Raw genomic sequence first — 16,614 nt, forward strand, 5'->3', positions numbered from 1 at the left:
TGCACAGACTTCAAATGCTCTCCAGTAAAACCCCATAAAGTCAAAAAACCCCACAGAAATGAGCAGCCTCTGGAAATAGGGACAAACTGAGATTCCGAAGGCAAACAGCAGAGACAAATTAGTTACAGCAGGGAATTACTGATGAAATACAAAGGTAATTTAAAATTCCTGCTCCTGCCCCTGCTGCCCCTCATCCCCATGTTGGTTTTGGGTTTTTTTTCCTTTACAGAATGTCTGATATTTTAGATAAAGTAGAACAATGAAACTCAGAAGAGAGTACAAAAATTATTTGCTAGGAAAGAGATTATGTGCTCTTTTGGAGCACAAATTGCTGATTTTTAGGATTACAATCTTTTTTGTCTCTTAATTGTCTATAAAAGCCAAAATTAACTGCCAATCTGCACTGAGGGAAAGGAAAACTAAATCTTAGATCTTGATAGTTCATGTAATCAAATCTCATTTTGTGAATTGTCTATGTTCTAAAATGCGTCAGTTTTATAAAGTAAATTTCCCATACTGAGAAAAAAAAAATGTTTCTTTTGTTTCTTCTCTTGATTTTGGGTATAAATCATGCTGCTCTGTAACTTCAGTGTGTGCTAAGTATAAAAATTCCTATAGTGAGATCTTTTTCCAAGGGCTGTCAAGCAAAATCTGAAACTATTAACAACTGAATGCTTTGAAAATACTGGGAAAATACTTTGTGATGGTGGAAACAATCATATTCTCAAAGAAGGAAAACGCAAATTTACTCTTGTCCATTTCAAGTTAAAAAACACTATTGTTACTTTGCATTTTTTTTTTTTAACATATATTTTTCCATTTTGTGTATGATGTTTAAACCATAATTTTACCAAGATCCACATATATGTATTAGCATTGTATGGACTTGCATCCCTTGTGCCATGGTACCAGTGACATGCCAGTATTATGTCTATGTGGTAAGTGAGGCACTCTGAGAAACCATCATCAAACTATTTTACATTTGTCTGACAGGTACCACCACAACTTCTGTTCCACAAAAGACATGGGGTCATCACCATATTGATCCCTCCCACATTAAATACCTGCAGAAAGCAAAAACCTCAGGAGATGCAACTATTTTTAAAAGACTAAACATTCAAGATTATGTATTTCCTTATATTTATTTTTTTAACTGTATTTTTCTAAAACATATTAAAATAGAAAAGATGTTCATCTGATTCATACAAAGAAAATACCAATAATAAAATAAGTAATAAAATACTGAAAATATATGAAAGCACCAAAACATTAAAATATTCATATTGGCAAAGACTCTAAGAATATATTTCTGGTAATTTTACAGTAAAGTGCTATTCAATCCACTCAAATTAAGGAATTGGAATTTTAATAGCATGGTTATTATTATCTTAAGGTTACAAATTACTTTGTTACTTTTCTCACTAAGACAACAACCCATTTTGTTGGAAGCAAAGCATTTGAGTTGCATGCACATAAAAATAACCCAAGCAACAGCTTCGTTATAAGCAGTCAACAATATAAATTGCCAAATCATTAGGAATACAAAATACTGAGAAACAAACTAGGCAGAAATGAGATTAGTGAAAAATTAAGAAAAAAGCAGATGTGGTAAACCATTGTATAAATTAAGAGAGGACAGAAGACTGTGCACCAAACATTTCTGTAACCTTACTTTTTACATGGCATTTTTTTAGTCATCATATTGCTGTCTTTATTAGTTATTATTTTATTAGTTTATTATTTTAAACTGCCCTTTTCTATTTCTTTGCAATGATCCTACATCACCAACATACTGTGAGCAAAAAGACAGAAGCAGAGTATGACCTCTATTTTTCCTTAATAATCACTTCTCATCTATTGAAGTCAGCAGACAAAACAGATAGATATGTTACAAAGCCAATTTGTAGCAAAAATTAATTTGAGCAACATAATTATTTTAAATTTTTTAATCTCTTAAAGAGTGAAAATTTTAAATATATGAAAGATACCATCAGTCTCCTTTTAAGTTTTTATCATTTTAATATACATATTTACAACAATGAGTACAAAGAATCCTTGTTAGCAAAGTTCTTTCTAGCTTCATGCACCATTTCCACAACAACTTCTGTGAAATGGCAGATATAATACTTTTGTTGTCTTCAAGTGTATTTAATCTTCCTGATTTAACTTGCTTTTTTCATAATTTCATATGTAATTTAACCATATTACACAACTCAGAGTACATTCTTACACTGACTATTTAACAGCCTTTTTATGAACCAATAATAGGCCATCACAGTGAAGAAGTCAGCTCCCACACTCCTGTAATTTGAATACAAGTTACTTTTCAAGAAAAAAAAGAGAATAGGAAGAGTGTCTTATCTTGTGCGTATATTACTTGGTAAGAAATGTTTACAATAATTTTTTCATTTAGAAGAAGCACAAAAATAAGGAATTTAACCAGTGAGAGCAATGAGTCTGAATTACCAAAGTAGTTACTAACAACAAATATCTTCCTTTATGTGCATGTACATACACAGATTATATAAAAAATCCATCTGTACTACGTAATTTCTGTAAATTTTCCTGGATGAAGAGATTAACCTTGGAACACACTAAGTTGACTACTTGCATTTTCTGTGGGAGTGATTAAAAATGTAAGAATGAATATGATGAAAAGAAATGAAATACCATATTTAAAGTAGTTGAATAGAGGGGAAAAAAGCACAACAGTCTCAAATAATGTTGTATTTGGTTTCCTCCTTCCAGTTCAGTGATTTTTATTGAGTTGTACAGTGAAAAGCAGGTCCTAGCTTTAACATCTTCCTCATGCCCTATTGTAAGTGTCAACTTAGACAACAATTTCAGTAATTTTGTTTGCTGGTCATTCATTTCTTCTATCTTTTTTTCCCCCCAGTAAACTGTTCCTTGTTCATTGTTGTAGGCTCATAAACCTCATTTTGGCTGTTACAGAATCCAAGTGCAGCACTGCAATCTTCTTGACGCCAACAAACTGTGATAGGCAGCAGCACATCCAGGGCACAGCAATTCTGTTTAGCTTCTCTGGGCATAGGCCAGGTAGAAGCAGAAGGCAGCAACAGTAACTGATAGCAGTGATAAAACAACTGACAGCTGCTGGAACCAGAGGCAGTGATTCATCTGCTCTTCAAGTCTTCTGTTAATCTGCAGTAAATGAGTTAGCTGAAAATAGATCAGTTTCATTAAGTTAGAATTACTGCACTTGAAAGTACTTGGCAATTTTGAGCTATTTTGGCAATAAGAATAACCACAGAAAAGAAAAGAAAAAGCCTTCTCTCAGCGCTCCCAGCAATACCTTTTCTACCACTACATACTTCAGGTATCTGTTTCACTAAAGGAGCTTCAAATCTTAAGTTATGGATAATCAATATGGCCTGCATCAAGCAGGTGACACCCTTACAGTCAGAAGCAAAAGATACCACTGATACTCACTGATATGCCAGATCTGTATATACACAAGAAGAATGAGCAAACTACATTGAAAATTTAATGATTAATAAATCATTATCATTAAAAAAAATAATTAAATCACTATCACTGATGCAGTTACTTTCAATTGCTGAGATGTTCAAATAGTATAATTTACAAAATACCAAAAAGGTTCAGTACATATTATTTTTATCTCTAGCATATTCTGTAATTTTGTTGAATATTCAGCACAAAGGAATATGCTATTACCTGTATATGTAAATCTTCATTAGTTTTTGCTGGAATATTAAATGCATTGTCTTTTAATGTTAGAGAAGAGGGCTTACTACTTTCTATGACATGACACCTAAGCCTGTAAAAAGGAAACAGGAACACACACCAAAAAACACAAATTTAATGCAACATTGTATAATTCAGAGTAAACAATCCATCTTAAGTTGATAAAGTCCCTGCACTTTTAAAATTAAAGAGACAATAATTATAATTACACTGCATTTAGTTTAGGTTTACCAAAAAGTAAAGGTCAGGTTTGCATTCATCAGTAACTAATGTACACAGCATACTTGTAATTAAATAACCTCTATTGTTTCAGGATCTCTCTTAAAAAAAACCCAAATAAATTGCACCACTTATGCAAGGAAGCTTAAGGTCACTCACATGACCAAGATTTTATTCAAAAGGGAAGTAAGGGATAAGCACTTGAAGCAAACACAGAACAAGATTTAGGCATCAAGACTCACAAAATACTTTTTCCAGAGTAGTTTCGGCCATGAGGGGGTAAAGGCAGTTCCAAAAACAAAACAACAGAAAAACTCCAGGAACAATTTAAGGCAAAAAGCCAGTCAAAACTGTAGGGAACTTTTCCTAGACATGTTCAGTGATACCACCCAATGTGACTGGATGAGAGAGAACAGCAACAGGTGCATTTAAAAAAGTGTATGGTGAAATGTATTTTTCTAGATTACTTTTTTATCACTAAGTATCAAAAATACACATATGAACACGTGATAGGTTTTACAGGAATTTTCTAGAAAATTCTGGTTTTCCCAAGTATAAAATAAACATTTTTAATATTATCTAGAAAATAGTTTTGTATTTACTATGTCTGCTTTTCTTGATTGCTTCCTTTTAGAAAACTCAAGAGACACATTCTTATCAGAAAAGAACCCCTATTGTCCATGTGTATTGTCACATGCAGTCATATTTTTCTACTTAACTCTTAATCAGCACAAGAACAACAAGAAAAAAAGAGCATGTCCAAAACACCATTTTATACATTAAGCCCACATTTAATCAGTTAAAACAGAGCAAAAGTCTCTGTAATGTATTTTTGGTCTGTAACCACACAAGTGAGTTTGGAGAATCCTTCATTGATTGTGATTACACAAGTGCTACAAATCACCTAAATAATAAAAGCTAAAAAACTCCAAACTCCTGTTACCAGAAAACCATATGCTTACCTATGTTCCATCACTTTGGTCCTAGGGACTTCTTTCCAAAACTGAGTCAGTTCTGGCACACCTGCTCCAGAAGACTGGTCCATTTCTGCTGCCATTATAAGGAAACGATCCTGCAAAGAAGCTGCAAAACCTGCCCTCAAGGAAGACCAAAAAAAAATACAACAGTGTGCTTAGATAAAATGACAGTATTACAAGGATAGAAGTATTTTGCACAAAAGTGCCATAAAATGAGAACTTTTTTATTGCAGAACACCAGACACTGACTTACTAGAAATAAAAATAAGGAAATAATTCTCTAAAGTTCAGTAATTCTAATTACAGTTTTTCCAAAATTATATGGGTTCATTTTAACAGAACTAGTTTCATCTGAATAGTTCAAAGACAACCCTAAATTTTGTAAAGAATGTGTTCTCCAGCAGATTCACCTGTCCTTGCAACAATTTAGGAAACTGATTTACTGCAGATAAACTCCCACTGTAATAATGAACCAACGAGACAATTGCCACTCAGACTTTTTGTTTTTTAGGACAAGAAACAAAATGGGTTGCAGACAACAGCTGCTTATGCCTGAGTGGAGCAGTAAATCAGTACAGGCAGTTACTCAAATCCTTTCTGACATCTGTGTTTTTTTAACAAATGGTACCATTCTCAAACGAGAGTCAAGCAGACATGGGCATCAGTCAGTCCTACACACCAGCAAGCACAGCCAACCATCAGTGTCTAGAGCATGTCGAGTAATGCAACCTGCCCAGATCTCTTACAAACCCTATTTTACATTTTTACTTACCACCATGAAGAGAAACTATTATATCTAATGATGTGCCAGGCTCACAGCTGCTGTTACTGGGTTTAACCCTATATTTTTCAGGTGCAGTTGTTCTCACCTATAAACAAGAAATATGAAGGATACAGTGAGCAATGCACAAACTATGATTGCTTCATAACTTCTCTCATTCTGCAATAAAATCAAAATTTTATTCTAATTCTAATTAATTCTAAATCCCCAAAAGCTTGACTAGTACCATGAGTCTCTAAAATACATCATTTTGTAGGCACAACAGGACTCTTGCATATTCCTTTCTCCTCCCTCTCAGCTGCATTTGTCCTTTGTTTTCTTACATTTGCTATTTTTTTTCTTGAATATGTATTTGAGACCAGCCAAGAACATGTTACAATAAATATAAAAATATGAAAACTTTAAGTTATTTTAATGTACAGAGAATGCAAAAGATGAGAAAAACCCCACCAAGATGCAAGCAAACTCCGTATTTCTGAAGCAAATATAACTACTAATTTCTTTGATATTGACATTTGCAGATGGATCTGCATCATCTTGGAGCATTACTAACTTGTTTCCAGCCAATATTTTAAAATAAACATTCTAAAAAGATGACTTTTCAATGCTCAAGACTTTCTTTTTCAAGAAGTATTACTTTCACTAAAAAACTAACCATCACTTCAGCTCTTTTTTAGTCAGTGCTCCAAAGATCTGTAATACTAATTATCCCTTCTGAGGTGGTACATCACAGGCATAAAATCAGATAGATTTCTTTGATCTGCCTCAAACATCACTATACAATAATTTTTTTTTGTCTGTAAAATGGATTTAATAGTATTCTTCCTCCTTATAGAAAAAAAGAAAAAGTTACACAGTTAGTAAACCAAGCCACACATAAAACACTTACTTTAAAAGCCACTACATTTTTAGTGACGTTTGTGAGAACTATCAAACATTTTTTCTCTCCAATTTCTTTGGATCCAAAATACAGCTCTTCTGCTGGGCTAATAGGAAATATAAAAAGAGTTAGTTTCTTCAGATTATCTTTACAATAGATCAGAGAAAAAAACCTGACCACACCTCCAGGAAAATGAAATACTTTTTACCCTGCAGCTACAGTCAGCATAAACAGATTTTCATCAAAAAAAAGCTATGAAAACAATAAGCAGAAATTTTGTAGTGAAGCTTAGGGTTGACTCATGACAAGCAGAACTGGCTGCCTCAGCTGATTGCTGCCCTTGACTTTTGCCATCTGTAACAGCAGGAAGCCAACAGGTACACGGAGTCAGCCACTGCATCTTTGGGCAGTGTGGTAAGGGAAAGCATCACTGATTTATGCTTATGTTAAGGAATATAGGGTGTCACAGGGAGTAATTTCCACCTTGAACATCTATCCTTGTCATGGATATAGTGCACACATAAGAGAAGGCAGCCACAACTGGCAATCAATTCAACCATGACAGCTGAATTCACTTGTCCTTATGAGTCAGTCTTCACATACTTGTGGTACCACATGCATAAATAAAGTTATTGCTTGTTTTAAATATTCTTGTGCAATTAAGAGTGTCATGCATGAGATACTTTAAACCACATCAAACTAACACAACTCATTTTGGATAAGCATTCAAATCAACACTGGTAGGTAAAAGGTAGGGCATGCTCATATAATACAAATTGAAAGGAAACTTGAGTAGCAAGGGAAGAACTTTTCTTTCATTATGTCACATGAGGAGCACGCAAAGAACTGCTGTTCTACTCCGTGCTACTGAACTGCATATTCTTTTTCAAAACACGTGATTTTTTTTCCCCATGTCCTCTTTTTGCAATGCCAATTTCATGTTAGTTTGACCTCCTCCTCAAAAGACTTCCTTTTATGGTCCCAATCCTTCCTTCTTCTCCCACTTAAACCAGTGTATGAGCTGAGAAGAAAAACCCTTGGCACTGGAGGGCAAGTGTGAACGCCCATGCCGGAAGCAGATTGTGGTGGTGACTGTGATGTTGGGGTGCTGATGTTATAAAATGCATCAGTCAGTCCACATGACAAGACTACTTTTTGTGGTGGGGATAAGGAAGTGTGCCAAATGAGGCAGAAACCAAAAAACTGATGGGTTTGGAACAGCTTCATGGGGTAATTCTCTCCTCCTCTCAGTATTCTTTCACTTCCAAACTGTCAATTTAAGTAACCAGTGCCAGGGAAGGGTGGGATTGTAGCTACAACATAGTTTAGCTATCTCAATACTGTACTACTGCAGCTGTGTGCAACAGCAATTATAAGATGATTAAATTAAATAAAATAAATTAAACGAGATAACATTACTCAGCCTCAAAACAAGCCACAAACATGATCAAGGGAAGGAACATTCTGCTAGAGCCTGATCTTTCTTGTTCTACCAACTTTGACCATTGAACAAAGGGAGAAAAAAAAAGCTTGGGGACTACATGTGTATGGCTTTTGTCTGTGAAATCAAGTTCCACAGCGTTGGGGGCAGGGGGCATGTAGCTATTAGGAGGGCAGATTGTTTAAACAAACACCCAAGCTTTTTAATTTTTACAGATGCAGGAATTTCTTTACTCTGATGTATGTGACATAACCAGCTTGTACTAGAAATCCCTGTACCACAACACACCACGAGCTGCTCTTCCACCAGAGTGCAAGGAAACTGCTGCTTTTTGTCTGACCAAACAAATTCATTTATTGAGGAGGAAAGTCAGAGGCAGTCTTTCATTGTAAGGTATACAAGGCAAATACAATTGTGGTCGAAATGAGGGAGTCAGCTGACTCATGAGCATGACTGAAAATACAAGAAACAAGAGAACAAGGACCCAGTTTTGGCCCATGATTTTATGCTGCCAGAGCTGCAGTGCCTCAGCTGCGTGCTCAGGCTCCAGGCTGCTCCCTACAAAGGACAATGCTGGGAGATGAGCAAGGATGCAAGTTAAGCATGGTGGCAGAGCTTATGGTCTCTGTGATAGGTGCCTACAGCTAGTTATGAATGGCACTATATAATTATTGGTTCAATCACTTTCAGTTCTATGTCCTGAGAATCAGTGGAAGAAAATTAAAACTAATTCTAGCTTCTACAGAGGGAGAGCATTAATGAAGAGCAACAGCTGCACTCAGGATTTTACTTTAAAACAAAACAAACAAACAGCAAGGACAATGGAGAGACCAGTATTTTATTTTCCATTGACAGCAAGACTACAAATACTAACACCCCTATACTTGACTAAATTTACTCTTCCATGTGTTGCAGTCCATGTTAAGTTACTTCTATTCAATGACAGCTTCAAGTATTTTAAGAGGGAAAAAAGGAAGTTTCTGAGGGTGACAGCGGCGTTCTGCGTGTTTGCTTTTTTTTTTTTTGTTCTTGTTTGCTTATGATTTGTGTCCCTTTTTTAATTAAAAAGTGGTTGGAAAAACACATCTAGCACTTGTGATTGTCACAGAAAATGTTTAACATTCTTTTAGAATCACAGTTCTGCAATCTATGCCTTTATGTTGCTATACAAGAAATTAACGCTATACAGAGGAGGTTTTTAATTTCAAATTAGGAAAAATTTACACATACAAAAGTATATTTATGCTAATGAGCATGTCATTATCCAAATTAACTCCAAAACTAGTTCATTATAGCACTTAAAAAGTTAGCTGAGAAATTACCTAAAAATTAGATATTTTCTTCATTCATCTAATAGCAAACTGAAAGTGAAAATAAAAGTTAACATCTAAATCAAATTCTAAACAAGCATCTTAACCTAAAAGGCTCTAGAAAAAAAAGTGATATTGGCTAATTGATTTCTTTATTCTAATTTAGTGATAAAAATAACTGGGAGATGTAGCACCTTGGATGACAAAACTTCCAGGTAGATATGTCATTGTAGAGCCCTTTGTACACAAAATAAATTGGACTCATTCATTAAGGTTAACTGGTGGAAACTATCAGTGTAGACATTTATAGCATCATAAGCCAAAAGAATGCAAGCATGAATTAACAGTGAAAACTGTCTTGAAAAAACATTGGTTTTCCTTGAGCCAATGAAATCAAACAATGCCAAACCACTGCTCTCATTACAGATAAGGACAGGCTTAACTTAGATGGTTTCTCAATATAAACAGAACACTCCTACAATTCTATGAAATATGCACCTATTCATACAAAAAGTATGCCAATCTTTGGTGACACCAGAAGATTCACTAAAAACGTGTAAAATCAGAAAAACTGTTTGAGCTTTGTAAAAATCCTTCTTAAAAACTTGTTTATCATTTGTTTTCCTATAAAAATCTGAAAAAGTTTATTCTGAAAACTAACTAGTTCAGTACTCAAGTGTCCAAGGCTTATTCTTTTCTTAAAAAGAAAATTAAAGAAAATTATTATTACCTGATATGTAATAAAGGTCCTTTAAAAGTGGTTAATGCTTTCTTTGCAATTTTTGGTTTGACCTCTGTTTTGTCAGTTTCCTCTGATTTGGAAATTTGTTCTATAGAATTCATCTGAGTAAAAACGATAGTTATAATGATTAACTAGAAACCCAAATTACATGTTACAGAACCAAGCAGGTATTACAAACAATATGATGAGGCTTATTTCAACAGTTTATATATTACAGACCAAGCTTTAGATATATTCATTCCCTGAAGGTGCTTGAAGTCCACTAAATAAAATTATTTACTATAGAAGTTACAAAACACATTAAACAAACAGCTTTGGTTTTTTTCCACATATTTTCCTGCTTCTCAGGTCAGTTTTTGGATACGCTTAGCAGAGTTTAGCACTTCAATTATCTAATATTATAAAGCACTGGTATTATTCATCCATTGCAAATTAAAATTAAAACAGATGCCCCAGTACAATCACTGTACCACTCTAACAGAAAACACAGTACCAATTCCACACTTCATTGCAGGGTAGCTAAACATATCTTCATTGCTCACAGATGAAACTCCGAAGTATTGCAGAATATAAAAGAAATAATGTTGATTGAATTGGTGCTTTCAAAACTGCAGGTACATCTTAGGTTCTGAGGGTTTTCTTCTATAACATTAGGAAAATACATGCAAAACAATGCAGGTGCTAGGTGGGTACAGAAGACTGAAAGAATTAGTGACATCATGATTCCAGATCAGATGGCTGAATAGTTTGCTTAGCCTCCTATTTAATCCACTTTCAATACAGAGAAAAGACATGAAGAGAATTCAGTTCATGCAAGTCTGAAGTATGGGAATGAAAGGAATACAAAACTTTATATGAAATAAGCTGTATAAAAAGAACCCACACAGCAACTTTTTTTTATAATTATATAAAAGTAGTAGAAAAAGATTAGTGTGTAAATACACTGCACTAGTTATGTATTAGGCTTTGTTCTACATAAATTACAAGAAAAAGATATTACTATAGAGCACAAAAGTGGAAGTACCTACAGGACAGGCATTTACTAACCAAATTTATCACTCATGATTCTCTGTACTGAAAAAAATTGAGTAGCACCTTGGTTACATTGAGTAAAAGTGAAAACAATTATTTGCTTTATGTCATTTCAAGAGTAAAAAAAGCAAAGAAACTAAAATACCTCAAGTAGAAAGCTAAGTCACCCAAGCAAATTAAAAGCCAACAAACACTGAGACTTATTAAGCACCACAGGCAACTGAGACATTGAGCAGAAATTCTCCATGTTTCTGTATATGAGAATGATAGCTTGCAAAATGTACCCCAAGCAAAACAACCTACTGAGTCTAACCATGGTTATGTAATGCTTCCTTTTGACCTTCAGGTCAGCGAAATTATCCTTTTTTTGTTATAAGCTGGCCAAGTTGCAAATAACAGCTGGACTACTTAGTGAGCTGCACATTTCAAATTATTCTGACAAACCCGGAACAGTAAATGAAATTGTATTCTACTCCATTAAACAGAAGTTATGCAAGTAATATTCCAAAATTAATTATTAAATAATTAATAATAAAGTAGTGAATTTTAAGTTTTTTTCTACTATTTAAGAGCAATGTCCCCAGTTACTATCACTGCACGTTCCTAAATATCTCTTCATATGAACTTGTGTAAAATAATGCCTTTATTTCTGGATAAACAACACTAAAGGAAGATTATGTTGCAAAACATGATTGATGGAGTAGGAATACAATTTCCCCTGAGAATAAATAAAAACATTTATATGTTGAGATTTTATCAATAATTTAAGAAAACAAATTAACATCCAGTAGTGCATAAATATTTAACTTAATATTTTTTTCATGTGCATACTGATATAAGCACTGGAGAAAACCAGTTCTATTTCAAAATGGTCACCACTAGATATCCCAAGATTACAACCTTTGAAAACAAAGTACAGAAACCTTGTCCATTTTACTGTACAATTCACTATATTCCAAGAGATAGACTAAATACTTGGTGCACATTTTATGCATTCTGAAGCATGAAACTTGTCTTAACAGACCAAGAGCCAAGGCTGGAATTGCAACTATGATTTTTAAGTTTTCTTGTGTTCTTTTGCCAAATTAGAAGACAGAGAAACTTAAAAAAATACAACACAAAGATAAGTAACCAAAATTATATGCCACTTCATAACCATCTAGCTAGTCTTGCCTAAATCTTCACTTAGATACCTTTTTCTGATTAAGGTTTTGTGCTTCATTCAGCTCCCCAGCCTCCTTGGTGTCTGCATCTATCTCTTCTTTACTTTCATGCTCATCTTCACTTGTAATGGGACCATTTTCACATAAAGGAGTTTGAAAATCATCATCAACCAGTGGAGGATAACTGTATTTGAAAGAATCCTGAAAAATAAGGGGATTTATAAAAAGATGAGTTATTTGAAAGTATTAGAAGTGCCTTCTCTAGGGTTTTTTAAATGGAAATACTGTCATTGTTTCTTGTTTCACATTACTCTTATGTTTCATTTATCCATTTCAAGTTGCACCCCTGTACAGAAAGCTGACACCAAGAGTTTTTATTTTATCATTAACAGACAAATAAATACAATCATCCAATGAAGCCAGTAAACTGTAACTTTTATTTATATTTGCAGTAGAACTGCAGAAGCTGGTCTATCAAGGATCAGCATTCAGAGTCTTTTTGTTGAAGTTATCTTCTTAGTTCTCAAAAATGTGGTTTGAAACATATGACAAGCTATTTCTAAAAATATTTTAAAAGTGATGAAAAACATCAGTTGTTCCTTGTATGTTAGTTTCATAATGGCCAGTTTTAAAAAAGGAAATAAACCCCAAAACTATGAAACAATAATCCCTTATTATTAATAAACCAAAATAATCCCTTAAATTTAATATAATGTGTGGACCTTTAGCCAATCCTGCAATTCAGACCTCTAGTGTTTGGAATGCCAAATCAATTTAAAGACCATATTGAAGATACCTGAGTAATGCAGTAGTGTAATACCTAAGTTCTCAATGACTCTCCAATAAAGGTACCTTTTTCATTGGAAGATCAGTAAAAAAGAATTTTTGCTAACTAGAATTTCTTTTAGCATTCTCCAAATAATTTTATTACATGTAATGTTAGAGACAATGTTTGAATGGGGATTTCTATTCCTACTGTATTTTCAAGCAGTTTTAAGCATCAAATAAACTGAATTCGTCTGTCAGCTTTTCCAATGGAGAAAAATAACATTGCATTGATTCCTGTCCTGCTTCTGAATCAGAATGGAGCAATGCCCCTGCTTCCCAAATGATGCCTCTCTTAGCAGGGAGTTATAGAAAGGTGTTTCAAGAGAGCTCTCCATAAGCAAGTACATTTTCTCAAAACAAGGAATAACTTGATGTTAAGATAGATTAAGAGGGAAAAGTCTTAGATGGACCCATTCAAAGAAAGCACAAGCAAAACAGCATACTTCATGCTCATCTATAATCAAGGTCTAAATCTCATCTACTGTTCAGGCTGTAGCAACAGTCAAAGACCTCTAGGTGAATGAAAGAGCTATTCCCTGGCTCAAAAAATATCCTATTAAGGGCCTGAAGAACAAGCTTTAAGTATAATTTACAGACTAAATCACTATTAGAAGAAAAGACTGCAGTCTGCTAGAAATATTACGGTAGTCTTACAGAATACTGACATCCCACATTTGTCAGAAATATCCAGCTTCCCCTTCTCCAAACCAACAAAGCCTTGTCACTCCCTTCCAGCAAAGGATGAGGGATGTGTAACAAAGTGACCTTAATAGAGGGAAATTATTTTGCTGCACGCTTTACTTGGCCTTGTTAATCCATGCTGCTGGATAGGAGCTGAACAGAATTGCATCAGTGGGACAACTCAAAGCCCCACATTTCAGTCACAGTGCCCACATTTCAGTGGCATAGGTGTATCTACTAACAGGGTGAAAACCTCAGCTACCTAAACAAGACAGTTTTAGTCAATGCCTGATACATCCATTCTATAGACTTATGGATCCTTTTTATAGCAAATCTAGAGAATTCATACTACTATTTTTGACAGTTTTTGTAGAGGTGTCTTAATCATAGTAGTGATATTTTCTAAGATTACATGTACACAGTGGCCATGAAGGCATATGCAAGCTTAGCCACGTCTTAACTTCAGGCCACTTACCTATATAAGGTACTTCCAAGAAAACCTGTGGGCTATCAATTTTGATACCCAGGTGAAGAACACAGCAGTTGAACATATTGTTCAATACTGGCACCAGTTGAGAGAACCTTGATCAATTCATCCTTCTTAAATCCATGCTCTGACAAAGACTGGGCAAAACAACAAATCAAAACCCTACTGTGTGTACATGTCTTGCAGCTAAGTGTACACTGTATGTACATCAGTTTTGAAGAAAATATTACTGAAGAGACAACAAATATTCCTGCTCAGTCAGAAATGTGTATGCCTTCAGAACCGAACTGTTCTGACAGCGGAAATGGCAGAGTGTGCAGTACAACAGATAGGAAAGCCAGAAAACACCAAGTTAGTACACAGTTATTACTACATGAAAAATATTACCAAGTGGCTCTTGTACACCTAACTCTTATTTTCCAGGCTGGCTAGCATTAACGTGCTCCTAGATATTCTTTGGGCAATTTTGACAAGCCCTCCAAAATAAACCTGCTATAAAGAAAATGATCTCTCTGCACTATGGACAAGAACAACTCAAAGCTACATACGTAGTATGTAGCATGTATGGATTACAAAGATGGTAACAGCCACAGGAAACAGAATGATGAGGACTTGAATAGAACTTAGACCAAATTCATATTCCAAAGTCCTGCAAACCCAAGTTTCTGTTTTCCATAATTAGTTTTAATGCTCTTGGTACTCTGGAGACACCTTTGACCATTAGTTGTCTAAAATCAAGCATGTAATATTCCTCCTTTTGCAGCTGGCTGACAGTCAATCAAAGGATTTTAAAGCTATGGAAAGTTTCTGATTCATCTTTTAGTGACCCTGAGACCGACTTGAAACATGCTTAAAGGTAACTTCGTTGAGACATTGAAGCTTGAAGACTTCCAACAGAGACAAAGAACAGTTCCCTTAATTAACCAAAGTAATCATTAACTCAAAGTTCAACATTATTAATTCTATGGATTTGTTTTATTACTTCCAGAACTAGTCTCTAACATTCTTCTGGAATACAAAGAACATAAGTGCAGTGGAATCTAGGTATGTCCCCAAATTAACCTGCCAAATAATCTGCTCCACAATTTGCTTACATGTGGCCAGACCTGGCTCTTTGAAGTTGGATCCCAGTAGGGGACACAGCAAAGGATGCACAGATATGCTGTGCTCTTCACTGGCATTATGCTTGCTGTGAATATGAAGATCTGTAAATAAATGCGTGGAAATCTAAGATGACAGAGAGAGAGAGAGAATTTGAAGGAGGAAAAAAAAAAAAAGAAAAGAAAAAAAAAAAAAAAAGTCCTTCACAAACGAAACAACACTTGAGAGAAAAATGGAAGTAATCAATTTATGCAATTCAGATAGTGCATTTAAAAGAATGCCAGGCCTGACAATACTAATAATGGTGAATTGTTCTCTAGCTAGATGCCTCAAGAGAAGCCAAGGTTAATCACATCATTGAAGTTAAATTCTGAGAAAGGTCATTAAGTTGTCTGATCAGTGAAAAACTCCTTGCTATCAGATATGTAAAGATCCACTGAAAAAAATCTTGGGAAGAAAGATTCAGAGCATAATTTTGGAGTCTTGGTATTTGCTAACAATTCTTCCAAATTATGCCAGTTCTAAGGTTAAAAGCTCAGAACAGCCATCAAGTGAAATTCAGTAGTTAGATAAAGAATGTGCTGGTTCAAAATACAGATAATGTGCTGGTTCAAAATAATATGCAGAGATAAAGCTATTTTTCTGAAACTGTCAAAACCTCTTGAGTCCTTGTCAGGCAAGTTTACTACTTTCTACTACCTTATTTCTGCCACTGCAACTGTTTACCCCAGAAAAATTATTTGGATAAGCTGCTTCCATGATTCTGAAACGTGTTAATGCTCAGGAGATGGCCAACATGGAGCCAGCTTGATCAACGATCAGCAGGCAGCAGTGAGACCTTTCAAGCTCTAGGCAGGATGACAAATAACTCTAAGATTGTGTGTTCCATCAGATGATTCAGGAGGATACTTAGCAAAGCCACAAGTTCTTTCTTTAAAGACATAATGAACTATTAGGTGAGATAGTCTAAAAAGCAGATGGGAGATACTTAGCTTTAATGAAGAAAAAAAATTGACTCTCTATTGCAGCAACAGGACAATACCACAGGAGCCAGGCCCAGAACCACTGTTAAACAACATTCAATCCCTTACTGAAGCCACTTCAGACATTACCAGCCCTTGCCTCCATGTTCACTCTTGTGGTGCAGCAATTTCAGGTTTCTTCCATATGAGAAAGTTCTTACATGAGACTGAAAGCTGGGGCAGCAATTTTCCATAGAGAAAAAGGGTATATTTTCTTCAAGAGT

General features: G+C 34.8%; 1 protein-coding gene across 2 annotated transcripts in view; it reads right to left on the minus strand.

The window, feature by feature from the left end:
• Positions 1 to 1,126: 1,126 nt before the first annotated feature.
• The window catches only part of MOSPD2 (motile sperm domain containing 2), a 32,956-nt gene continuing 17,468 nt past the window's right edge, over positions 1,127 to 16,614 (minus strand). For both annotated transcript variants that reach the window (XM_086880035.1, XM_086880036.1), the window contains exons 9-15: positions 12,302 to 12,472; positions 10,065 to 10,177; positions 6,593 to 6,689; positions 5,695 to 5,791; positions 4,908 to 5,037; positions 3,697 to 3,799; positions 1,127 to 3,180 (exon numbers count right to left, since the gene is read on the minus strand). In XM_086880035.1, coding sequence (XP_086736161.1) covers positions 3,034 to 3,180; positions 3,697 to 3,799; positions 4,908 to 5,037; positions 5,695 to 5,791; positions 6,593 to 6,689; positions 10,065 to 10,177; positions 12,302 to 12,472 — 858 coding nt within the window. In that variant the 3' untranslated portion in view covers positions 1,127 to 3,033. The remainder of the gene's footprint in view (positions 3,181 to 3,696; positions 3,800 to 4,907; positions 5,038 to 5,694; positions 5,792 to 6,592; positions 6,690 to 10,064; positions 10,178 to 12,301; positions 12,473 to 16,614) is intronic.

This window comes from Cyanistes caeruleus, chromosome 3, assembly GCF_971803275.1.
Source record: "Cyanistes caeruleus chromosome 3, bCyaCae1.hap1.1, whole genome shotgun sequence".
NCBI lineage: Eukaryota > Metazoa > Chordata > Aves > Passeriformes > Paridae > Cyanistes > Cyanistes caeruleus.